The sequence below is a fragment of the Solenopsis invicta genome, chromosome 5 (assembly GCF_016802725.1).
Source record: "Solenopsis invicta isolate M01_SB chromosome 5, UNIL_Sinv_3.0, whole genome shotgun sequence".
Classification (NCBI taxonomy): domain Eukaryota; kingdom Metazoa; phylum Arthropoda; class Insecta; order Hymenoptera; family Formicidae; genus Solenopsis; species Solenopsis invicta.
Window position 1 is genome coordinate 8,390,860 of NC_052668.1, and position 27,970 is coordinate 8,418,829.

General features: G+C 35.0%; 2 protein-coding genes across 12 annotated transcripts in view; both read left to right on the forward strand.

The window, feature by feature from the left end:
• LOC105198947 (monocarboxylate transporter 10) overlaps positions 1-27,970 on the forward strand; it is a 429,682-nt gene that overhangs the window by 173,784 nt on the left and 227,928 nt on the right. For all 9 annotated transcript variants that reach the window (XM_039449911.1, XM_039449913.1, XM_039449916.1 and 6 more), the window contains one exon: positions 3,264-3,415. In XM_039449911.1, the coding sequence (XP_039305845.1) occupies positions 3,264-3,415 (152 nt within the window). The remainder of the gene's footprint in view (positions 1-3,263; positions 3,416-27,970) is intronic.
• Positions 10,007-14,838, forward strand: LOC120357922 (THAP domain-containing protein 6-like). Of its 3 annotated transcripts, XM_039449920.1 has the most exons (5): positions 10,017-10,649; positions 10,970-11,135; positions 11,325-11,423; positions 11,506-11,785; positions 12,429-14,838. In XM_039449920.1, exons 1-5 carry the CDS (start codon positions 10,552-10,554, stop codon positions 12,455-12,457), a joined length of 672 nt encoding a protein of 223 aa, XP_039305854.1. In that variant the 5' UTR covers positions 10,017-10,551; the 3' UTR covers positions 12,458-14,838. The 3 variants fall into 3 exon arrangements, with proteins under 3 accessions (XP_039305855.1, XP_039305853.1, XP_039305854.1); XM_039449921.1 differs by having other exon boundaries at positions 10,007-10,649; positions 10,828-11,135; positions 11,506-14,838; XM_039449919.1 differs by having other exon boundaries at positions 10,011-10,649; positions 11,506-14,838.

The following is a 27,970-nucleotide window of genomic DNA, read 5'->3' on the forward strand; positions in this document are numbered from 1 at the left end:
ACAAAGGTGATTTTTCCGTCAAGGAGATAATCGCCACCGCCGCTAAAGACGATCGAATATTCCGATTAATCGGAAAGGTTGTGTTGACTCCTCTGCCCGGTATGCGGGACTGGGATGTTTATACACACCTGTGGATCTCATGGCCTTTCTCAATCCATCGAGATGGCTCTCGCTCGATTGTCACCCTTATTTCTAGCGTTGACCGTTGAAACTCTTTCGTCATCTATCTCTCGCATCTCCTGGGATGTTCGCCCTACCTGCACAGATGAAAAAGGGGGAAGGAACGTGGGATCCTAACCTTATTTTTGAGAAATACCTCTATAAACTGTAATAACTTATCTTCCAGGCCCGCAAGATAATTCCTGGACTCAGATCTTTTCCTCTTTCTTGATTTTTGATTGTATTTACCCATCTGATTACTATAATTTACTACAAGAAAGGACCGAGAATTAACGCACTGTCGATGCTACGCACAACAGGAAAACAATGAAGCGCGCGCGCGGCGGAGGCCCCACGCACGGCAGTAGCGCTGCACGCGCGCGCTTTTCGAGCTTTAAAATCGCCTGTTGATGCTTGCGCTAAAGAGCACACTACACTATATCCATCCGGACGAGACGTTGCGTAATTATAGCATGATATGATATCAACTCTCGTACTTCTTATTAACCAAACTTGGTTTAAAGCGTATAATTATTATTAATTGTTCTATTAAAAAGAAATACATAAATGGTATTATTCGTCTACATGTCCTCTCATTGGTTATCAAATAAAGTTAGGTAGCAAATTGATTAGCCAATAATGTGTGTTGTAAGAGTCTGCGTGGGCAATTTTAGTGATTTACAGATGTAAGATATTTTGAAATGACAAACAATAGACCAATTTTGACGAAATTAGGTTCATTTGACACGTTTTCGCACGAAATGAACGAATCTGGCAGAAAAAAGTGTCAGACTGTCCCGCGAACCGAGATATTAATCGTTAAAGTTAGCGATTGTATAGGTTAGAAAACCAGTCATCTCGGCGTAATGTAACGAACTGACCATGCGCTGTGATAGAAATGTACGCAAAATTTGAAATGTTTCATTATCAATAATTATATATAGCATTTTATGTTTAAGTTTACAAAATATTAGTTTTATATAATTTAACAATTTATAACAATCATCAGTTAACTTTTTTCTTTATATTTTATTATTATATAAAGTTTATGAAGCATTTTGTGTTTAAGTTTATATTTGCTTAACATTTAACGAATTTGGTTAAAAACCAATAATAAAATACAAAAAGACTTCTAACATAGCATGACGTCTCCCGACTGCTGGTTAATTCTAATTTATTATTAAATAGTAAAAAATAAAAAAATATTTAATGTCAAGCATTTGTATTTGATTTAGTTTAAAGTTTTATTTATTTAATTCAATAATTAGTTCAATTTTTATTTCAAACTTTTTAAAGCAATCATTTACAATTTTTATTTTTGTTTTTTAAAATTTGTTTACGTTTTGTTTATAATATAATATGCTTAAGTTCTGTTTTTTTAAGTATTGATTTTTTAAGTATTATTTTTTTTTAATTTTAGTTACTATTACTTTTTTTATTTTAATTTGTTTAAATTTTTAACTTCGTAATTTACTTCGTAATTTTTATTCTTGAACTTTTGTCATTCTTATTATATCAATTCATTAATGGTTCTAAAAATAAAGTCAAGTAGCTAACAATTCATTGTTTAAAAGTATCTCTATTATTTTCCTTAGATTCTTCTAAGGAAACTGAGGTGAGACAGTGACATCATTTTGTCAAATCCACAATGATGCTTTTTTTGTTATACCGGATGACTCGAATAAAAGTTTAAATATATTAATAATCTTGAAATTTGGACTGATGAAAATGTCAAACATAAAGATGCTACGGCCTATATCTTCATGGGTCATAGTGCTGAATCATAACTTTTATATACTTTTTACATTTTATTTGGAGATGAGGTATCTTATAGATTATAGATGCTTATTAACAAAAAAACTTATTAAATTGCTCGTTAGTATAATATTGTGACATTATATTGTAATATTACGTATTCCAGTTTCATGCAATGACTGTGTTTATGAATATGGGGCGCGCAGTTTACATAGATTAGAGATTGTAAAAATTATTTTTCATTACTAAGATCCGTTGAAACTGATGTAGGTTATTTCATGTTTATATCATTTTACTAAAAGACGTGTTTATAAAAAAATTTAGACGTCTTTTAATTATTTTTTAGACGATTTAGATGATACTGATGTTTGGTTATAGATGAGAGCACTTTTCCGTTGCTATTTGTTTCAGGATCCTTTAAAACCGCGTTGAAAGGAAGAATACAATGTGCAATAAGCTATGAGATTGATTCTTTATATGAACAGAGCCCTTAAATACTAAGGAATTACATTGTACGACAATTAGAGCAGTCACTTATAGTAATAGAGACTAATTTATGCCAATTGTTGATGCTGCTTCATCAATTTAATCATTAGTTCTACTTGTAACAAAAAAATTGTTGGCCTAGATATGCGCTGTTAATATATGTATAATATGTATTCGATCGTCACAATCTCTAATTAGCGTAATTTTTTTGTCATTATTAATACACATACTTATTGCTCTAGGCCTTCAACCATTTTTTTTATTTCTTATAATGAAACGGTAGAAATGCCTGTGTATAAGGCCTAATAATTATTTATTCTTTGAATTTATAATATAACTCAAATAATAATTGTATCGACTTATTACACTAAAAAAATAGACGAAATTATTTATTACTTAAATATTTATTAGTAAAAAGACAGGTATTATTTATATTTTTTATTTTTACTTTATAATCTTTACTTTTTAATCGTAACCAATTTTTTCAAAAATTTTATTTAATCGCTAACTGTATTTCCAGAAAGAATGACTCTTTTTAAATACCAATCTCTCTGTAAATACCAATTGCGGTTTAAATATTTTAATTAGGACTCAAATTATAAAAATTTAAAACAAAAAAATTCATACAAGTCTTCTAAGATTTAATAAATTAAACACAATTTCCACCTATACAATTACATAAAATTGAGATATAAAAGATTTAAGTATCAAGAATATGAATTAAGAAATAATAAATAACAAATTAATAAACAGTGTTGTAAAATTGAGATAAATGATAGGTGTCTCTTTTTTGATTGAACAATTGCTTTTAGGTACCTAAGAATTTTAATGTGATCTTATCAAATAACTTGAAATTGTTTCAGCTTTGGTAGGCTCGCTGACTATCGGAACTACATTCTTCCTATCGCCGGTCGCTGGTATATTAACAGATAAATTCGGCATTCAAACAACTACCTTCGTGGGAGGTGTGATCGCATCTGCTGGCCTGTTGCTCTCTTCGCTGCTGACAGACAAGGTAACAAAAGATAAAAGAGACGCTCCGGTCTCTTTCCATACAGCACAGAGCATTGAAAAAGTATTATTCTGAGACAAGATCAGTTCTCTCAGCTTATCTAAGTTCTCTTTACGTAACAATGTTGTATACTAAAGTGTGAATATTTTTTTAACATGGAACCTATATATTAATTTTTTTTCGTTGATGATTACTGCAAAATACTGCAATGTTGAAACAATATTAAAATTATTATCTCTCAAATTATTAGGTCTCAAAAATTGAAAAGAAATATATATATTTTATATAAGAAATAAAATATATTTCTTAAGCACATACACACATATAGCAGATTTTAAACAAATATATCGTTTTTTGTAACGTTTTCTATATAGCAAACTGTTGTTATTTTAACGTCAATATCTACAACTAAACCTACCTTTCGGGCAATTGTCGATTTTAATAAAACTTGTCATACTTGTAGAATATCAAAAAATAATAGACACATAGGTTTTTATATCTCAATAGTGCAGGGTGGAAAAAACACGAATATTTAAATCTTTGCACTTCAGCTCCCGATTAGAGCTATCCCTAAAGAAATTTTAAAGAAGATAAGAGAATTTCAGGTTTTTTTGAAAAGCAAATTTAATTGCAGAATTTAAATTGACCGATCCAATATAGCGACCTAATCATTTTAAGCAATCTTATCTTGCTCCTGTTCGGACTCAGAAATAATCGACGAAAAGGTGGCGTGTATCTATTTCCATTTTGTTTTTTTGCTTTTATTTTTTTTTTTCTGATATCGATATATTTTGTTATTTTTTGTTTTATAATTTTTTAATATGTTTTTAGGAATATCTTTCTTATTCATCCTTTTTTACAACCTTACTTCTTGCGCCTTATGTTTATTTTTTTATTTTTATTATACAATTTTATGATGTATTCTTAATCGTAATAATATTAAAAAAATTCTTTTATAATTAAAGAATTTATACACTAGGCACGCTTTATGACTGATATATTATTCCATATTGCATAAATAGAACAATATTTAAAGCAATAATCTACTGGATTATTCAAACTCGTTTCTCTTGTAAATATCCACATTTGTACCATGAATAATATTATAATCCACACACATCGCGGTTTTCTAATATATCATTCATATAGTGTGCTTAGTGTACAAATTCTTTATGTATAAAGGAATTATTTTTTATTAATAAGATTACTGTAAAGAATATATTGTTACGACCGGGAAGATCGCCTCGTATTCGCGCACTAATGCTCTTCAATAACACGCGCGCTCACGGAATAATAAGACAGACGGAATAATAAGTAAGACTCAAGATGAAGTATTTGAACGAACAAGAAGTCGTGAGGAATCTTTTGGAAACCTTCTGATTTAGTTGTCGGGACGACAATTTTGAAAAAGGAGGGCATTGTTGTGTAGCTTAAAAAAAAGACTCTATACCTACGTGCCTTAAGATTAGTTACTTGTGATCATCGTCGTTAAAACGGAACTCGGCATCGTTTCGGGAAAGGTCAACGAAATTGCAAAAGGGAACAGAGTGTTACATTTGAGATATCTTCCTGAAGATAATAATGTTCACAAAACCGTGCAATTTTACCTGAGAAATTATAACACAGAAGTAATCCAAAAAATAATCTCTACGTCTATTTTAAAATCATTTTAAATGTGGAAAAAACTTTCTTTATATGTAAGTTCGAGTAATCTCGTGATATGAGTTTTTTTAATATTACATAGTTAATCTGCTTGTTGTAATAAAAGAATAAATATCTTTAGATATTATTAGAAATAAATATTTTTAGATAAAGATAATCTAGGAGATAAATTACCTTTTATGGCTGAAAATATTTATCTTTTAGTTTTTTACATTATTATCCCTTACAGAAATGAACTATTGGAAAGGCAATAATCACTATTGACTTACAATACTGATTATTCATTCTCTAATAGTGATTATGTAGCATCTAATGATTGGATTATTTGCAATAATCATTTCCTAATAGTTTTTGAATGAGTGATTATTGATTTCATAATGAGATTATTTGCAATAATCATTCCCCAATAGTTCTTTTATGGAATGATTATTGATTTCATAATCAGGTTATTATATAATCATCAGTACACTACTTTTAATAGTTAATATATAAATGATTATTAGTCGACTATTCATAAGAAACCCAATAAGAACTGTTTTATACGTTTATTAAACGCAAGTATGGTATAAAACAGGTATAGGTATGTGGCAGATATGTATATAGGTAAAACGGTTTTTATACGTTAGTGCAATATACGTTTATAATAATCGTTCTTATTACGTATATATAATACGGAACGTATTTTATACGTTGAAAAATGGTTTATAAAACGCCAGAAATGTATTTATGTTTATAACACGTATAAAAATACTATAAAATACTATCATATACTAATTAAACGTTTCTTAAATATGTTTATGATTTGTAAAAGTTGTCTCTTTAAATAACGTATCAAAAATAGAATTTAATGTCCAGGTATGATATACTTTTTAAATATGTTAATAAAAGTTTAAGCGTAAATTATATTTATACGTTTTTATTGCAGCAATATTTAAATAAATAATAGACGTATTTTATACACATTTAGTATAGCTAATTAAAGGTTTATTGAAAACATATATTATTTATGAAATGAAAAACATTTATAAATCATTTCAGAAATACCGAATACGATTAAAATCGAAGACATTCAATTATTAATAGTTATTTTACACGTAAAAACATATTACGGTGCTTTCAAAAATCGAGCGATTTGCTTTGGTTTTGAGTCTCAAACATAGACTTTGTACTATGTTTATGGTCTCAAAGCTTTTTTGCGACGCTAGTCTTCGCGGCTTGCGCGGTTTCCACTAGGTGGCCATGCCGCGAGGGATTTTTTCGTGAGTCGAGTGCGGCCACAGGCATTATATCTAGGCGCCACCGTGACCATCATTCTAAATCGCACTTCAGTGGAACTTTTAGGAACTAGTTATTGTAACCTCGAGACGAATTTCGCTCTCGTTTTTTTTCAAATGTGATGTGTATGTGGTTTGCTGTTACACATAAAATTTTATATTTTTACATGTAAAAATAACAATTTGTATTGCTATTAAATCTTGTACATAAATGTTTAATTCAGATTTAATCTTTATTTAATGCTGTTACACATAAAATTTTATATTTTTACATGTAAAAATAACAATTTGTATTGCTATTAAATCTTGTACATAAATGTTTAATTCAGATTTAATCTTTATTTAATCTTTTTGAACAAAAAAGAAGAAATATTTTTTTTGGAAACTATAATTTATTACGTTTAATTTATTGATTTATCAATACATATTTTATATGACTATATAAATTGTAGTGACTATTGGGCTCAAATAATTTTTCAGTAGTTCTGTATAATAGTTCGTCCCGATAATCCGCGAAAAAACTATGACGAATAATCCAATAGTTTTATTAATAGTTTTGCTAATAGTTACAATAGTTACTTTACTAATAGTTACAATAGTACATTTCCGTAAGGGATGTCTTTGTGTTTATTAATTTACCTAAGATTTTTGATTAAGAAAATTTATTATATTACATATACTGTTTTTATTTTGTTTAATATTACATGTATATAATGAGGTAATCTATGCAAAATTACACATGAAACTGGCATCATTTTGTTTGTATTGCTTCGATTGTATAATCCTTTGGTAAACGACAAGATAAATAGTTCTAAGAGATGTATATCAGTGTGCGGTAAGTTTCCGAAGAGTTACCATTAGCTTTTAATCGGCACAATTTAAGCATATTTTGCCCGCAAAGCCTTGATGCTTCATAATCTAAGTCTATCTTAGCAAAGTTTGCATTGAGTAACCTTCGCCAGTAATTACGAGAAATGTCAATTCGCTTCTGACTGTCCTGACGGATTAACTTGTCACCCAATAGATATAAGTGCGTGAAACTTTATTTTCTAACCGTACTCTTCCGTACTTTCGCGAGATCTTATTTATATAGGCACATATATATTTCTATATACATAATATATATATATATACTATATATATATATATATATATATATATATATATATATATATATATATACAGGGTGTCTGATAATTAATATGACAACTCTCACATATAAGTAGAATGGACTAAATCGAGTCGAAAAGTCTTATACTACTATGCGATTTTCACAATAGTTAACGAGTTATAAATTAATAAAGATAGCGGATTTAGTCCCACCCGCCGCCAAATCCAACCGCGCGATCATGGTGGAAGGATTACATAGTGTGTGCAAAACTCAGAAACCACGCTCCTTTTTCGCGTTAAGCTACGCAAAACCTGCAGGTTAGCCAACTATGAAAAACTAAATGTTTGATAATATCAGGTTGTTACAACTATTGTGATTGCATCTTTGTCACACCCTGCTATATGTTCGTTGTGTCCTTTTCTCTGGTACCTGATACATATCATTATGTCTCTGTAGGATACCTAATGTATCCCTCTGATGAATTAATCTATATTAGTAAAATTGTTGAAAAATGCTTTATAAATTTTCATGGTGACTACTTTTCTCAAGAAAATTATGTACAATAGGTAATTACACTTGTTAAAAAAAATACCGAATACTACCAATGCATTCTCGATGAAATATTAATGTTTGGTACAAACTCATATTTATATACGAATAGAGAAATAAATAAAAAATATGTTCAAAAAGATGAAAGTAAGAAAATGAAAAAAATTAGGTCCAGTTCTGCAAAAAAAGCAACATAAATTGTAAATAAATCATATATTCGGTATTTCCTTTAATAGGTGTAACAATAGATGTAATAAAATCACTTTTTGTATTACATTATGGACACGCATTGATTTATGTAAGATATTTATTATTTATTTTGACTGTTACATAAAAATATATTATAGGTCGTAAACAAGCAAGACGGTTATTAATTTTATTTATTTATTAAAATCTAACAAGATTGCGAGTACGGTACATTTCGGTGTTACCTGACCTTCAGCTGTAACGTTAACATTAATCTATTATAATATAATGCAAATTCTTATGATTATATTATGATAGATTAATGTTAACGTTACGGCTGAAGAAGGTCAAATAAGACCAAAACGTTTTGTATTTGCAATCTTCTAAGATTTTAATAAATTAATTAAATTAACAACCGTCTTGCTCGTTTACGGCTTATAAGTAATCTGTGATTTATAATACGAGCGCGAAACTATTGGTTTAAATATATTAGAGTTTCTTTCATATAAATAAAAGTCATTTATTATTATCCTTTATTATATTAGTCTTTTTTCTTTAATATTATCCTACATTTATATACTTTATCATTATCTTACATATCATAGTTGTCGTTAAATAAAATTGACTAGAAATAATCAATTACGGTTGGTACTGAACTGATCACAAGAGATTTTGAAACCAGCTCTTAGAAATTAGAATAATATTACAATATTCTTTGATTACTATACAAAAGTTTATTTATAAAATCCCGCGATGCTAGAAATCGGTCCGAGTTCTCAGATCGAAAAGTTTGTAACCAATCAACGTTTAGCTTTTACGGAAAAGCGACAAGCTAATTGATCACACAAGTTCTCAGCCCGAAAAGTCACACCGAGTTTTAGCATAGTGGAGATGGGTCTTAACATTTTTTTTTCAAAATTATTGACTTCTTCCCTACGTTTTTTTTATGTCGAATCCAATGTATATTATAATTATACGATAAGTGCAATCGTACGAACATTCACGCACGTATACGATAAAAAGAGATCGATAGAATACTAAATGACGTGCGTGCAAGGAAGACAATCACATTCAGTTGTAACAACTTTACGAGGTTGGTAACACCTGGGAGTTTCACGTTCAGAAAATAAGTGAGAGGGCAAAAATTGGAGAGAGATGCTTGCAAACTGCACACACACTGTTATCCCTTCCACCATGCGCGCGATTGTGGTTGCCAAGCGCGCGGAGAGTTGTTGTTTTCTAACAACGATGGCTGCGCAATATTATTTAATGTTAAATAATATTCTATATCAGTGCTCGGAATTAGTGGCAAATTTCGAGCCGATTTCCGAGGCGACGCCTACTGTCTCCCCTCGAGCCCCTCACTCCGCTCGCGGGCCTACAACCGAGCTGCCGGCCGCGCGTCAAATGTTGTGGCTCAGGAGCGTAGAGCGTCCCTTGTAAAAGAAATAGTCTAGGCCCTAGGCTATTTCTTTTACAAGGGACGCTCTACGCTCCTGAGCCACAACATTTGACGCGCGGCCGGCAGCTCGGCTGTAGGCCCGCGAGCGGAGTGAGGGGCTCGAGGGGAGACAGTAGGCGTCGCCTCGGAATTCGGCTCGAAATGTGCCACTAATTCCGAGCACTGTTCTATATGTAGGTGCGCAATATTATTTAACGTTAAATAATATTCTAATTAAGATACTATAATGTAAAATCATTTAAATTAAAATTATGTTAAATAGTATTTTCTAAATATTAATGTAAATATGTACTTTTTTAAAATAAAATTAAACGTACAAAATAGTAAGTAAATACGTAATACATAAAATTTCGTACCACACAAAAAAATGAGTGTAAATGTGTAACGCTGGTACTTTTCGGTGCGGTTATGGGATTGCGTTCGGGATCGGTTGCTCGGATGTGCTCGCCGGATGCCAAGGTTTTTCGGTAGTAATGAGAACTCCGTGTTGAGTACAATGATACAAACGTAACAATATATTTATCAGATGTAGTTGAAATACACAAGTAATAATAAGGCACCGGAGTGCTCGGTTAAACAATAGTCGGACCCGCGCAAAATAAAAGAACGACGATTCGACAAAATATAATTTGCGGCGTAATATTTAAACAAAAGAATGGATTCGGACAACTCATTGACGTATGAATATCTGGACGGAGCCTAAAGGCGCGGGGAGTGAACATTTTAGAGGAGGAGGGGGCCGCCATATTGTCTGGCGACATTAGTACTGCCATCTGTGAGTAGACTAAGGAAACAACTGTGTTTTCGTCTGTTTTCGTCCAGTGCTCCAGTTTCTGTGTGACGTGTGACGTGTGTTGTGTACAAAAAAGTTACCTTAAAAAATAATTTGTAAAAAATGCCGCTTTGTATTGCAATCGGTTGTTGCAATAAAAGCTACCGAAAAAGCAAAGAGCAAATTAATATTGAAAAAAATATTGCAATTACATTTCACCGGTAAGTACTGTATATTTATAACCTACAAAATAAAATTTGCTTCTATTTTATATATTTAAATAAAATAAGATTTAATGAAAATGTTTTTGCTGCTTGTGTCTGAGCGTCGAACATTCTCGTTGATTCATATTAATAATGTAGATCCTTTGTATCCATTATACATTATCCGTCTTTCAAGTTGTTATAGGCTTATTGACGGAAGCTCCTCGCGTGAACCGCGTGAACGTTGTTTTTACGCACGGACTTCGGTGGATTGAAACGTACCTTGCATGCTACTATTTATTTTATATACAATTTAGTTGATATGTGTGTTTCATTAGATTTCCACAAGATGAATCAAAAAAATTAACTTGGGCTAAAGTTATGGGCCTTCAGATGGAATGTTTACCCAAGTCTTCACATTTATGCTCGTTGCATTTTTCGGACGACGACTTCGATCGCAGTTCCCTGATACGAATAAGATTGAGAGAAAATGCCATTCCAATTGTAAATATCGTTTTATTTGAATTATATTATTTTATTTATGTGAATATAATTCTGTTTGAAAAGTTTATTCGAGATAACATAATTGATATATTCAAATTATCAAAAAATCATTAGATTATTATTATATAGCATTTATAATATAAAATCTATGGATAAATGTATATATTAAAAGAAATTTTATATTTACAGTCAAATATTTCAAAAGTTGCGGGTGCAGAAGAAGTCTCTTTGCAAAGTAATACATTGTCAGCTACATCAACAGAGTCGGTGCACGAGGATGATTCGATTGTGAGTACTTTTCTCGAGCATAAGATTCATTATATTCAACTAAGTGCAATGAATAAAATTTTAAATGTTATGTACAATACAGTGCGAGCCGGAAATAAGCAGAATTACATTAAAAAGAAAAAGAGAAGAAGAGTCTACTTCATTTGGTGTGTATACCGAGCAACCGGAGGATACACCACGGAAAAAATTATTGCGCAAAACTTTAATGCACCAAAAGAAATATTATGAAAGGCAAGTGCAAACATTAAAACAAAAAAATAAGCGGTATGAGAAACGGATCGCGCAATTGAATACAGTTCTAAAAGAACTCAAACAAAAAAGTTTATTGGCAGACGAACATGCCGATATATTAAAAACAATAGGTAAGAGTAATATACACTTGTTGAAGCGTTTAACAGCAAAGAGTAAAATATCAAGTAGCAAAAAAAATCTCTTTCTAAAGAATATTCTCCTGAGCTTAGAAAATTTGCTTTAAGCTTGCATTATTACTCACCTAAACCATACAACTATGTACGCAAACATTTCAATTCATGTCTTCCACACCCAAAATCAATAAGTAAATGGTACAAATCGATTAATGGAAATCCCGGTTTTATGCAAGAAGCATTAAATAGTATTTCTGAACGGGTAAAAGCTACAGATTATCCACTCTTAGGCACCTTAATTTTTGATGAAATGTCGATTAGACAACATATTGAATACGATGGTAAAAATTATAGTGGTTACGTTGATTTTGGGGATGGAATTATAAACGACAATACTAGCATTGCCAAAGATGTCTTGGTTTTTCTTTTTGTGTGTATGAATGCTGCATGGAAAGTACCTGTGGGCTATTTTTTTATTAATGGAATTACGGCTGATCAAAAAAGTGGTTTGATTAATCAATGCATTTGCTTACTGCATGATACTGGTGTGAAAGTGGTTGGATTAACTTTTGATGGTGCTACCACAAATTTATCCACGGCAAAAAAATTAAAATGTAATTTAATGTCAACTGCTTTACAGACTTGGTTTCCCCATCCAATTACAAATGACAAAATATTTATTTTTCCTGATCCATGTCATATGATAAAGCTTATTCGCAACTTGTTTGGAGATATGAAAGTAATTATTGATGGATTAAACCAACTTATCCAATGGCAGTACATTTTAGATTTACATAATCTACAAAAACAAGAAAGCTTACATTTAGGAAATAAGTTACGGTCAGCACATATTCAATATAAAAAATTGAATCAATGTTGAATTATTGTATCAATGTTATTCTCGAATGATTGTATCAATTTAAATAAATATTGTATCAATTTTTTCTGTAATTATTGTATCAATTTCAATAAATATTGTAATAAAAATTATTTTATTTTACAAAAACATATTATTTTGAACGATTAAAACCAGTCTCACTTTCTTTTCTTTAATTCAATAATACAATTCTTTCAATCAATTCATGTTGAATTTCAAACAGAGCGCCAAAATGTCGCCAGACAATATGGCCGATCCCCCGTCCCGCTAATGTCGATCCCCTCGCCTGAAATCCGACCTTACGCTCCGTCCAGATATTCATACGTCAATGGGATAACTAAAGAAACGGACATAAGTTCCGGCTAAGTTCCGACCGATCCGCCGGACGACGAGCATTCTCGTGCGTCCGGCCAATCCAATCCGCGTAGCCGTGCGGTGGGCATTCTCGCCGCACGGCCTATCCGTTCCATTCAGCCGGATAACGGGCATTCTCGTCGTCCGGCCAATCCGACCCGTCCGTTCCGTACGTCCCCAAATGATCTCGGGGGCAACTCCGCCGATACTGTTCCCGTGTCCAGCATACCATAGCTCGCGGGTGGTTTGCCCCGCGAGAAGAGACCACGCAGGTCTACCGCCAACTACCCCGCGTAGTCGGAACCGTCCGCCGCGCCGCACACCGTCGATTCCGCGCGATCACGACCGGCCGGCACACGGGCCAATCACGGCCCATCGAAACTGTTTCCGGGAGTTCGCCACTCCGTAGCGACTCCAACCGTATACGCCGTATGAAAACATACGAATCCGACCGCAGCCGCGCGGTAATCCGAATCCGTCATGTATATAGATATTAAAACATGCGCGTCCGTCCGTTAATCCAGATAGTTAACCAGGTCCGTTCTTTGTTTAGAATGTAAGTTACGCCATGAGTTATGTTTTGTCCGGCCCGACCAATCGGCGTTCTTTTGCTTTGCGCGGGTCCGATTATTGTTTAATTGAGCACTCCGGTGCCTTATTATTATTTGTGTATTTCAATAACAGCTGATAAATATATTGTTACGTTTGCCTTATTGTACTCAACACGGAGTTCTCATTACTATCGAAAAACCCTGGCATCCGGCGAGCACATCCGAGCAACCGATCACGATATCCCAACGCATCGAAAGATATCCCGATACTCCCGCCGCACCGGAAAAGTACTAGTGTTATATGGCGCCCGAACAGGGACTTCCGGGCAGGCGAGCGTGGGGGATGAGGTGAGGGAGTGCTTGAGGGTACGGAAGGCGGTTTCCTCGTCCTCCCCCCATTGCCAGGTGGCGTTCTTGCGGGTCAGGCGAGTGAGGGACGCGACGACAGTCGCGAAATCAGATGTAAATTGTCGGCACCACGATGCCAGGTCGACGAATTGGCGTACCTGTCTGACGTTTGTGGGCGATGGCCACTGTGTCACGGCGCGTATTTTATCGGGGTCTGTCCGAATTCCTTGTCGATCGACGATATATCCTAAGTATTTTAGGCTGCTTACGCAGAAACTTCTCGGGGTTTAGCTTTAGCTGGGCTTTCCGTAGGCGTCGGAATACTTCCGCTAGGTGTTGTAGGTGTTCGGTAAAGGTCGCGCTTACGATGATTATGTCGTCGAGGTACACAAACACGTTTGGTTCTAGTTCTGGACCCAATATTGAGTAGCCGCTGCAGGGTGGCCAGCGATTCACAATTTTCAAATTCAAGGTCTTTTCCCGGTTTTCCTGATCAAAAATATCGTTTTTCAAGGTTAGTAATAAGAAACATATTTTCACCGCTACGCGTAGGATTTAATTTTATTGTAGTGAAAATGAATTATTCAAAAAGAGAAAGGAAATAATAAAACAATACAGTAGTAACACAAGTAATACAGTAAGACAAATGCTCTTTAAGTTGTTTTTTATTAGTAAATTAATTAAGTAACGTGATGAAATGCAATTAGAAACAATATATTTTAAATTTTACTTTTTCATATCGGCAATGGAACTGACTATGACTGCATTTATCTTTGATACTTCAGCCAAATATTTGGCTCTTTGGGCCTCTAATTCTTGTATTTCTCGAGTCTAACGTTTCTTCAATAACTCTGCTTGTGACTGTATCTCCTGCTCCTCACGCTCTTTCGTCGTAAATTCTTTATATCGAGAATGTGCATTGCTCATAGAATGTATCAACTTTTTTTCAATTTTCATATTATCCACGTCTCTTACAATTTTAATAGTATCATAGATCTTGCGCAATCAAACTTTTCTCGTGTTGATTTTCAATGAGACATTCCGAATTGACGGAAAAGCCGCGTTCAACAGTGGCATTACCATGAGATAAAATCAAAATAATTTTAATAAAATCCACGAAATTATCACACGGTTACATTGACAATTTAGTTACATCTATCCAAAATTTATCTAGACGAGTTTCAGTTCTTTTGAAGGATTTCAACATATCCTGAATTTGAGGCTAGCTGCAAGTATTAACATATTCTTGTTTTATGCGGTCAGCTTTGATCCCAGATATTGTTGCGCTGGAAATTAATATTTCTAGGCAGGATATTAGTCTCTTATGGGCAATCTTCGGATCAACAGCGATTTTCGGATCCAAGCACGAGATTCCTTATGTAAGTTTGTATTTCAGAGGTATGTCAGAGGTGAACGTTCATGTAGTTTCTCTATAATTCTGACAATACATCTACACATGTCTTGCTTAAATTGAAGAATTTGTAATTCCGAAACTCTTTTTACTTTTTTCAGTGCGTCTTTCGTTGCGAAGTCTATTTCGAAGTTCTTTGCGGATATTAGATTATTTTTTTCCGATAAATCTATTGTATAAAGATCAGAAGTGCCATTTAGAACGTCGGTTTTCACAACTCGCTGCATCATAGAATGTATAAGAGTATAAAATTCATTATATAAAAATGGTGCCATAGGAGCATCTGTTTGAAATTCATGCAAAAATGGCTCAAGCAAAGATGCTGTTGTACTAAAAAAGTTAGTTTAGGACCAAGAAGTTTATTATTGACAGTTTCAGAAACTGTTTTGAAGCTGTGCGAATTTGGAGCAGATTTTTCCTTTGTTGATACGGCGACGTACGTTCTTAAATGCGGGAGAATTTGAATAGCTCTCTCTGCTACGGCAACAATCTCTACCCATCTAATGGCACAACATTTTTTGGGAAAAGTAGAAGATTTGTATATTCAGTATACTGAGCTCTTCGTGTTGGCGAATCTTTGAATAGATACATAGCTCTTAAGAAAGGCATAATTTCCCATTTAGATTGATTCATTCCAGTTTTAAATGCATCATGAACAACATGCAGGCCGCAGTTACCTATATTCAAGAGCGCCTTACCGTCAAAGGACTCTTTAAGCTCCTGATTTAAATCTTTAAAAACTTTTAAATTTACATTTGGCCCATCCATAGACAGTTGTAAAATTTTTCCGAGTTTTGGCGCACCAAAAGACCCCGTCAAAGCTTCATGTAAATCAATAGCACGCGTGCGCTATTGATAAAGAAAAACAGAGTCAAAATATCGCGTCGATACCAAGGACTCGTTTGGGTGCCAAAATCTTATGTAAAGATGCATTTGGGCCTTTTAAGAAATCGAATTCAAACTTTCGTCAAATTCAAGGACCACATTATCACAACCGTCGACTAAGTTAAGCAGTTCATGATAAAAATATGGAGCAATACCGGCGTACACAATACTGTATGAAATTTTCGTTTTCCTTAGTTGCATTTTCTCAGCAAACTTACTATCAGGAAACATCAGAGAGAGAGTTGAGACACAAGCAGCAGACGTTCGTATGGATATGTGGTACATAACAGTTCGAAGACACCAAAGAATTTCAGCTTTTGTGACATCATCTGTCACGAGAAATTGGTGCACAGACTTTTGCCATAAACTTAATGAGCTATTCTCTGAAGTTGAAGCTGTTACAATTCCACGATCATTGACAGTAGTTCCAGTTACTTTAATAGGACTAACCGTGTTGTGAGATCCTAAAAATACTAGAATCGATAAAGATAACTTGAAAGTTTTAATATTTTTTATACTAACGCTACACATTTAAACAAATTTTATTTACTACTATCTAAATTATACAATGATATGTAGATTTATTTACTATAATTAAATATATATGAATTCGACATAAGATTTTGGAAAACGACAAAAAAGTATTAATTATTTATTATAATGGAAAAGTAAATTTATTATTTATTACAAATTACAAATAATTAATAAATTGTAAATAATTCATTCAATTCAATTTCAAAAATATTTTGATTTTTATAAAATTGGCATATACATTATTGTTTCTTATATCTATATAATCAAAATAATAAAAATAGTGGACACGTAATTTACAAAAATCAAATAAATTTTTTAATAAACATTGTGAATACAAAATCCTCGGATATTACGGGATCCACATCTATCGCTATAACCAAATCATCTGTTTTGAAGATGGATACGCATATAGGACAAAAGCGGAGTGCCTTTTCGCGAATGCGCAGAATGTTTTGTTATAAGCACGTATTGTTAAATGTAATGAGAGAGCAAATAATAATAATAAGGGTACCTTGTAATGATTCGGCATCAGTAATCGCAGATTGTGCACTATCTTTTTCTTTACATTCTACAAACATTTCTATCGGAATACTATTTTTTTTAGTTGCAACAATGTTTTTATGCTTTATTGATTTGACGTGACTATGAAGAGCACTTTTTCCCATGGAAGAAATATTAATAACTGTTTTACATCACGTGCATAATGCATTGGTGACAGTTTTTAGATCTCGTGCTACCCGTGGATAAATAAGCTCATAGGATGCTAGATATTTGGTAGTTTTCTGTTTAAACTTAGACATTATTCTTTGAAAAATCAACTGAAAATAATTATTAAAAAGCTTTGTGTCAAAAATAAAGAAATGTTGATTCAACCATTCTGTAATATTTTTAATAATAAAAATAATAATATATTAATAAATAATATAAATTGGCTTATTCAAAAATATGCACGATTTAAAAAAAATTTAAATATTAAAATTCTTTCTTTAAATTGTAATTTCGCTATTTAACAATTTTACAATATCATTATTTTTCCGATATTCCTTCGTGAAAATGATCTTATATATATATATATATAAATATAAATTTTATTTATTAGGAGTACAAATTGAAAACCGCCGTTTTCCAGTAGATGGCGCCAGCGATAAATGCTGGCGCCAAACGTTAGATCCAAAATTTTAAATGTAAGGTTGGGCATCTGGCAACAATTCCTTATCATTGCAGTTGTGAATTTTTATCGGCGTTATATATTTTTTTGTGATCGAAAATGTCGAAATTTGTGCCCAATAAGCGTCATTTGCGGGAAGTTTTGCTTTTTGCCTTCAATTCGAAAAAATCTGCGGCTGAGGCGCGTCGAATGATTGTAAAAACTTGTGGTGAGGCTTCCATTAGTGAAAGAACGTGTCGAGAATGGTTCCAACGCTTCAAAAGTGATGATTTCGGCGTAGAAGACAAGGAGCGTCCCGGACAGGTGAAAAAGTTTGAAGACGCACAATTGGAAACATTACTGGATGAAGACACTGGGTGCCATACGAATTAAAGCCGAGAGACGTCGAACGGCGTTTTTTCGCGTGCGAACAGCTGCTCCAATGGCAAAAACGGAAGGGTTTTCTGCATCGTATTGTAACCGGCGATGAAAAGTGGATCCATTATGATAATCCAAAGCGAAAATAATCGTGGGGCTACCGCGGCCATGCATCAACATCGACGGCCAAGCCAAACATCCATGGCTCGAAGCTCATGCTGTGTATTTGGTGGGACCAGCTCGGCGTGGTTGCAACAGCTCATTTATTATGAGCTGTTGCAACCGGGTGAAACCATCACAGGAGCTCGCTACCAAACACAACTAATGCGTTTGAGCCGAGCATTGCAGGAAAAACGGCCACAATACGAGCAAAGACACGAAAAAGTGATGTTGCTGCACGACAACGCTCGGCCATATGTTGCTCAGGTCGTTAAAACCTATCTGGAAACATTGAAATGGAACGTCTTACCTCATCCGCCGTATTCTCCTGACATCGCCCCTTCAGATTACCACTTGTTCCGATCAATGGCGCATGGCCTGGCTGAGCAGCACTTCCATTATTACGAAGAGGCCAAAAACTGGGTCGATTCGTGGATCGCCGCAAAAGACGAGCAGTTTTTTCGACGCGGGATTCGTATGCTGCCCGAAAGGTGGGAGAAAGTAGTGGCCAGCGATGGACAATACTTTCAAGAATAAGTATGTAACCATTTTTCAACAATCAATCCTCAAATTTTGACAAAAAACGGCGGTTTTCAATTTGTACTCCTAATAGATAATAATATATTACCTGCTGTTAGAAGACAACGAATAAATCACTCCTATTATTCTATAATCACTTTTATTAATCTATAGGTATTGTACTGAAAATCACATATGAGAAACTACCGACCGTTACGTTCTACATTTTCGACTTGTTCATCATTTGTTTAGACAAAAACAGCGCGGAGAACGGCGCGCCAAATAAATTTCTCGGTAAAGATAAGATCCCTTCTCCGCGGACTCTCTTCGCAACGAGCCAGTGATGTGAGACGGGATGGGTTTTCTCATTCGCGCATGCACAGCGCGCGCATGTACGAGAGAGAAAATCTGTCATCACTGCAACGAGCCCGCCGGACTCGTGGACCGCGAACATTATTAGAACGATACGCCAAATAGCACCGTGGGGAAAGAGAGGGGAGGGAAGATGAACGCGCGTTTATTTAAAATGCACTCATAAAGCTTCAACAGAAAATTAATTAAAAGTTATTTCAATGTTTTTTAATCAATAGCTATTAAAAAATGATACGTTTGAAAAAATCACGGTTTTCAAAGTAAATTCAAGTAAATTCATCTTTTCCCGGTTTTTCAAGGCAATTTTAAATTTCCGGTTTTCAAGTATTTAAGGACCGCTGGCCACCCTGCGCTGGAATGTAGCCGGGGCTGAATGCAGCCCAAACGGCATGACCGTGAACTGCATGAGTCCCCGGCCAGGGACGGTGAACGCGGTCACGGGCCGGCTCTCGGGCGATAGTGGCACTTGCCAATACCCCTGTTGGAGGTCGAGGGTTGATAGGAACTGGGCACCTTGTAATTTGTTTAGTGTGGCGGTGATGTGAGGCAGGGGATACGCGTTGCGCTCCGTGACCTCGTTCACTTTGCGGAAATCTATATAAAAACGCGGCTTGCCGTCCCTTTTCCGTACTATAACGACAGGAGAACTCCACGCGCTGGTGGACGGTTTGATAACTCCGGCTGTTTCCATGGCTCGCACTTCGTCGTCAATAATTTGCTGCATCGCTGGGTTACGCAGTCGGTATCGTTGCTTTATCGGTACATCGATCTTTATGCGGATCACGTGGGTGGCTCGGTCAGTTGGTCCCCGCACGGTGTCAAACTTCGGAAGCTCTGAATCGAGGAAGGCTCGAAGTTCCCGTTCCTCCTGCGGGGTGCGGTGGACAATGCCGGTAGCAATCGTGTATGCGGGTCGTGTGGGAGTCCGGACGGGCGTTAGCGGAAGGGGGGGGATAGTTATCCCCAGTCGGGCCCATAGGTCGGTGCCGATTAGCATCAGACTCTCTAGGGTCGGCAAGATGTGGAAACGATGGCGTAGCCGCTGCCCCGGGACTCGTATCGGAATAGTGACCTGTCCGAGAGTGATGGCGGCGGTACCATCTGCCAGGCTGATTGTTTCCTCTCGTGCCACTAGCTAGATCCTCATGGGTTTGATGAGTTCTGCGGTGGCCGCGTTGATCATAGAAATCTCGGACCCGGTGTCTAGTAGCGCGGTGATGCTGTAGGACCTTACTCGGACCTGCAGGTGTGGTCGGGGCTGGTATCTTAGCTGGATGCGGGCCGGGGGTCGGAATTGCTGGCCCCGGCCACTGCGGCGTTTCCCGGCCGCGGATGGCAATCCTTGGTTAGCACACCATCCTTCCCACACTGGGAGCAGAATTTTTTAGGCGGTCGTCGGCAGTTGAAGCGGTCGTGGCTTCGTTGCTTGCACCGCCAGCAAGTATGGGCGCGATCGTACGGTACGTCAGTAGCGGCGGCGCTAACTTTTCGCTTGTCGGTTCTATTTTCGGCCTCCTGTGCCTTTGTAATCTTTTCGTATTCCGCCGTTTGCTCGGCTAGACTGGCTAGGTCGGTGGTCTCGTCCAGTCGCACATAGAGTTTATACTTTGCGCGTAGATTTTCGTAGAGGCAATCCATTTTTTCGGCTTGAGTGAAGCCTCCGGTGCGACGCATCATCGTTAGCATTGCTGTCGCGTATTTGGCGGGGTTCCTTCGCTTGTTGGCGTCGCTCTTGTATCTCTCTGGTCAGCTTAGCCTGGTATCGGCCCGGCAAGTAATGGCGACGTACGGTACAAGTCCTGCCACGTCTCCCAGTCTTCTCTCTTGTTTCTATACCAGGCGAGCGCGTCCCCCCGCAGGAGTTCGGGTAGTCTGGCCTTCATTTGCGTATCACTAAAGAAGTATTCTTGCTGGAGCTCGGTTACACGCTCGAGAAACGACAAAGGGTCGCGTCCGTCGAAGTGACAACCCCATTTGCGAATTTGGTTCATGGTTTTGGCGTGCACGTTGTCGGTCGGGACTCTCGATAGAAAGGGGTTCGCGGCCGCGGCGTCTAATTCGTTAGGCGGTTCGATCTGTCCGGGCATCGCGAGGAAATGTTGTATTACTCGGTGGCGGATTTCGTCTAACGTATCGGTGGTCTCGATTTGGTAGGTTTGAGCCAAAACCTCAAGCTGTTCTCTCCGTAAGCTGGTTACTCAACTGGTCAGCGACATTTATTCTCGGATACAGTCACGGGTTTTTTTTCTTTTCGGTTTAATACGGTCCCTGTTCGGGCGCCATGTAACGCTGGTACTTTTCGGTGCGGTTACTGGATTGTGTTCGGGATCGGTTGCTCGAATGTGCTCGCTGGATGCCAGGATTTTTCGGTAGTAATGAGAACTCCGTGTTGAGTACAATGATACAAACGTAACAATATATTTATCAGATGTAGTTGAAATACACAAGTAATAATAAGGCACCGGAGTGCTCGGTTAAACAATAGTCGGACCCGCGCAAAATAAAAGAACGACGATTCGACAAAATATAATTCGCGGCGTAACTTAATATTTAAACAAAAGAACGGATTCGGATAACTAAAGAAACGGACGGGATGGGATTAGACGCTATGCGCTCGGAGGTAATAATTGGAGTTGCCAAAATAACATTAAAAATGATAATTTGAAAATATGAGGTGCCAACTTTGCGTGGCATCTCAAGTTTCAAAAAAATTGATTTTGACAATGGAATTTTTTAGTTCCCGAAGAGTTCTAGAGTTCCTAATAAGTTTAAACTATAGTTCTGGTCATTAAATATTTTTGAAAAATTTTTTAATTTTTTTATCCTCACTTCAATTTCAAAAAAATTGTTTTTGACTGTGGAATTCTATAGTTCTCGAAAAGTTCCAAAGTTCTCAATAGGTTATATTAACAGTTCCGACCTATATGTATATTTAAACAATTTTTAAACTCGCGCGTTGGCACCGAATTACAAGAGTAAAATATCATCTTGTTGAGAATTCTCGACGAGTTCTTGGCATTTTTCGATAGTTCACCAATAGTTCTAAAACTTTCAATAGTTTCGTCAAGAGTTCTCGCCTCTAATCACTTTTTTACTAATTTTTAAACCGCGAGCTGGCACTGCGCACTGCAAGAGTAAAGTACCATCTTGTTGGGAGTTCTGGACAAGTTCTTGGCATTTTTCGATGAATATTCATAAAAAAGTATATAATAAGCGCGTTTATGCAACCTGGCTAGACCGTGTTATTGCAGAGAAATTGTGGTAATAGCATAAACTTGATTGCGCTTTTAAATTTAAAAAGCATAATGTCCATCTTAGAAATGAAGCACGCTATTATATATTCTTTCAAGGAAATTGTATCGAATGTGCACCAACCATTGAATTCGAGTTGCTCAAAATTCAAAGTGAAAACACAGACGTTTTATTTAAATGCGTAGCAAAAAATATAAGTTCCACAAGACATACAAAAAAAAAACAACTTAAAGGAAATCGGCGTGCGAGAGTAACGGACGTAATAATTAAACAACGCAAAGAGGTTATAGTTTATCGCCGAGAAGAAGCCAAACGTATAAAGGAATTTGGAGACAAAAGTCCTCCGATACTTTCTTCTTGTGCAGTATTGCGTAAAGCCAAAGAGCAAAGACTGTTAAGTCAGTACGGTTTAATATTTAGCAATTCAACATTAAATTTATTAAATCTTGCAAAATACGGCAAACACGCAGGATCAATTATTAATATTGGTTTATTGCCGTTTTATTGTATGTACTAGACTCCTGAACAATAATTTTTATACGTCGCGTAGTGTAAAAATGATCCAGAAGTATTTATAACTATTGATGCTACAAGTGGTATAATCAAACGCGAATTGTCACAAGATTCGCCAGTATTTTTATACCAATGCGTTTTAGTTAGTAAAAATGGAAGTGTTCCGGTGTTTCAGGTGGTTTCAGTCGATGACAGAGCTTTAAATATATCTTTTTTTTTTACGCAATATTGTTGTTAGAAATATCCCTATCCCTCGCACAGTTATAACCGATTTTGGATGGGCTCTTTTGATTGCTGTATCGGATGTATTTGCAAAATGCGTTGATTTTCGAGGCTATTTGCAAAAATGTTACGACACAGTAATTTTAGGTAATGCCAATGTACTTCCAGCTTGTTACATCAGACTGGATGTCAGTCATCTGATTAAAATGGTGGCTAAATGGAAATGTCTAAAAGGAAAAGACAAAATGTTAGTACGCATATTTAATCTGCGTTGCATCGGCCAGGCATTTGTAATGCATTCATTTAAAGAAGTAGAGTATATGATGTAGTCGATGTTAAGTGTAGAATTAAGTAAAACTGTTGGTCATACGGTAGATGGTAGGTCGTTGTCATCAAACTGTATGCAATATTGATTGTATGCAATATTTAAATAATGTTATAAAAGGTAGTGTTAATAATGAAATAGATACAATTATAAACGATGAAAATCAAAATGACGAAAATTAAGAGAATGAACCCTTTACCAATGATATAAATGACATAAAAATAAATTCTAATAACGCTGATTGGAAAGAATGTAGCAATACTGTATTAAGTGCTGCAGAAAAAATCGCTAACAAATAAACACGGTAATATTATAAATGCATGTTACAATCCTGAATTTGTAAAACAAATAAAAACGTGTTTATTACCATATTTACCAATATGGACTGGTATAATGCATCCATATTTTAGAAGATCCCACAAAATTGCATCTTCTTCTTCAATAGAAGCAAAATTTTGTGATTTGAAACATCCAGGTTTCAAAGGTCAACTTCCGATGAGAGCTGATAAATTTATTATACAACATTTAGATTTTCTCGATGCAAAAATTACTTTGGCCTCTAACAAAAATGATATTGCGATAAAAGATGCATCATTGCAATCAAATGAAAATATGACACTCGATCAAAATTCGATTATTGAATTCGAGTATTGAAAGTAATCCCGAATTCTCTTTAACTAGCACAAATAAAAATGACATAGAAATTGAAAATAATAAGACGATAATAAAAGCTAATGTAACATCATATATTTTATCAAATATTTCGGTAAAAAGTAATAATACCGCTTTAGATATAGATAGCCCTAAAGCAAACTTGACAAATAAATTAGACAATACAGATTGTTGGAATATTCATGAAAATTCCCACGGTTTGGTAAAGTCAAATAGTGTTACAGATTTGCAAGAACCTCCTATTAAACGTTCAAAACCATTTTATCTTGACAAAGTCCCAGAATGGGACTACTTAAAAAATACAAAATTATTCAATCTACCTCTTCTTATTAATGGTAGTAAATGCAAGCCGGTAAAACAAGGATAGTCAGTAATGACTGTACAAGAAACGTGCGTTTTCGACTCCATTTTGCGGCTTGTTGTTAACGGAATTGAAGCTTATAGAAATGCAGTTCAATTATCTGAAGATATTTATCAATTGGCGTAATCTATTTTAGAAAACAGAAAAATACTTTCAGCACATTACAATAAGCGAGCATGGATTTTACAAGATTTACCACTATTTTGTAACACAATTAAAAATTATACATGTGGCATAAAAACATTGAATGCTAATTGCCGTTTACTTAGCGGAATATTTATTTAACAATGAACCTAGTTGCGTGTTCACTAAGTCTTGTTCTTGCGGAGAAACGCATTCGCGTCAAACAGTAATGTGTAACGTCAACGTTGACATACTTCTGAAAGAAGGTTTAATACACATACAATGTGCTATCGATGACACAAAAAGTATAGAATCGAAATGTCACATTTGTGGTAACTCAGCGATAACAAGTGTAACGTATGGTAAACAAGTAATAATAGATACTTCTGTATTTACAGACACATCATACATAAATTCTGATATAAAACAAATATTCAGTTGCAAAAATGATTGCGTTGAACAAGATAAATTATATTTTAACAGGAGTAGTGCACTACAAGCAAATTACCAATAATAACGGACACTACACAGTTTTGACATATGCGGGGACACATTGGTATGGGTATGATGATTTAAAAAAAAAAACGCAATACGATAAATCTCAACCAAGATGTGAATCCACAAGTCATATTATATGTTAAATCTGAATAAACTATAAGTTGTTCAATGTTTTCATTTTATTATTTGGACAATTCTACTTCTCATGTATATAAATTTTAAATGCTATTGTATTTGAAGCTAAACAATATTTTGTTTGCAATTTAATTAAAACTCAGTTTAATTTTTGTTTTTATTTAAGATTATAAAAATATAACGTATTACAGATTTATTTACGTTACATTTCTATATCAGTTTAGGCATAAAGATATAAAAATATTTTAATTTATACAAACAACACAGGCGTGCGAAATGAAGTACATACGAAACATACACAGAGCAGAGAGGGTTTGGAGTCATTAAATACTACGGAAGTGACAAACAGTGAGATCCTAATCTCTGCTGTGACACACACATACACGCGCGCGCACACACACACACACACACACACACACACACACACACACACACACACACACCTACACCTCCACACACACACACACACACACACACACACACACACACACACACACACACACACACACACACACACACACACACACACACAGAGTAGAGAGGGTTTGGAGTCATTACATACTACAAAAGTGACAAATGTCAAGAACTCGTCCAAAACTTTCAACGAAATGGTACTTTACTCTTGGAGTACGGTGCCAGCTCGCGATTTAAAAATTGGTAAAAAAATGGTTAGAGACGAGAAGAACTCTTGACGAAACTATAGAAAGCTTTAGAACTATTGGTGAACTATCGAAAAATGTCAAGAACTTGTCCAGAACTCTCAACAAGATGGTACTTTACTCTTTCAGTGCGGTGCCAGCTAGCGGTTTAAAAATTAATAAAAAAGTGGTTAGAGATAAGAACTCTTGACGAAACTATAGAAAGCTTTAGAACTATTAGTGAACAATTGAAAAATGCCAAGAACTGGTCGAAAACTTTCAATAAGATGGTACTTTACTCTTGCAGTGCGATGCCAGCTCGCGATTTAAAAATTGGTAAAAAAATGGTAAGAGGCGAGAACTCTTGACGAAACTATAGAAAGCTTTAGAACTATTAGTGAACTATCGAAAAATGCCAAGAACTTGTCCAGAACTCTCAACAAGATATTTTACTCTTGTAGTGCGGTGCCAGCGCGCGTATTTAAAAATTGTTTAAGTGTATATATAGGTCTGAACTGTTAATATAACAGTTCAGACCTATTGAGAACTTTAGAACTTTTCGAGAATTATAGAATTCCATAGTCAAAAACTGTTTTGACTATTGAACGTTGTTTAATAAATTTTGCAAAGTGTTTTTCAGAAATTCCGCATAAACTTTTACTGTAAAATTAATATTTTCAGAAAAAAGTTTGGTCTGACAATTAAATTGTTTTCAATCATTTAAACATTGGTATTTTATTGCCTCTGAACATGCGTTTCTTTCAGGCAAAGGGGATTCTCTTCCTCATAAAAGTGTTTGACGATTAATACGATCGTCACTTCGTCCGTCCACAAGAAGATTCTTCTCAAAAGTTATTATTCAAATTGTCTATGTCAATTTATGGTAAAAATATTGAATAATACAATTGTATTTTTTTATATTATTTACTGTTTTGTTAAATTGTAAGAAATTATTATTTTTCTATTTATTATTTAGGTAAACATTTTTTTATCTTGCAGGCATTATAAAATGCAATTTGCACGCTATAAAAATAATAAATTAAAATATTATATTAATCTTATATCGTTTAAAATTTAATCACCAAATTTTTCTCCACGAGGTAATCTTGGAGAAACAATTTTTGCATCGTGTGTCAATTAAAAAAATATTTTTTCAAATTTTTTAAATAATTATGCAGCTTGATAGGATGTACATACATTCTATATTGTGCTTAATATATCTGATATTAATATGCGGATTTGTTGAAAGAGTCTGTTTTACTTGATCGATCATTTCTTCGAGCATTTCGTAGACGCGTTGACTCGTGAAGAGCTCTATGTTGACAAAATCGACTATATAAAATAGTGAAAAATTCATGTATCGATTCACTTATCAGAATTGTCACTTATGATTAGCGTATAGAACTGTCGTTCTCTTTTCATTTTTATAACATCCTTCATAAATGAGTAACATATTTGCTAACTCTTTGACTGTAACGAGGACGCGGTATTATTGACTGCATTACTAATGTTATTTTTTACGTTATGTATTTTTTGAAAGAAAGTCAGAATGAAATAATGCTGATTTGTCTCATATTTGCATTTATTTTAACGCGGGAAGAGAAGAACGTAGAGCCTCCTCCCGCTTTAAAATAAATGCGAATCTGACAAAAGACAATCGAGCTGTGGCCAGAGAGAAGTTGTTAGAGTTGGTTAAAGAAAAATTGTGTAGCGTGACATATAGTACAATCAACAATGCCTCCTCGATACAGTAACAAAGAGTTAGCGAACATGCTGCTTATTTATGGAGAATGCCATCAAAGTGAAAGAAGAGCGGCAGTTTTATACGCGATTCGATATCCCGATAAACGGCATCCGTCACCTTCTCTATTCGGCAGTCTATCGTCAACTTTGCCAATCTGGCACTTT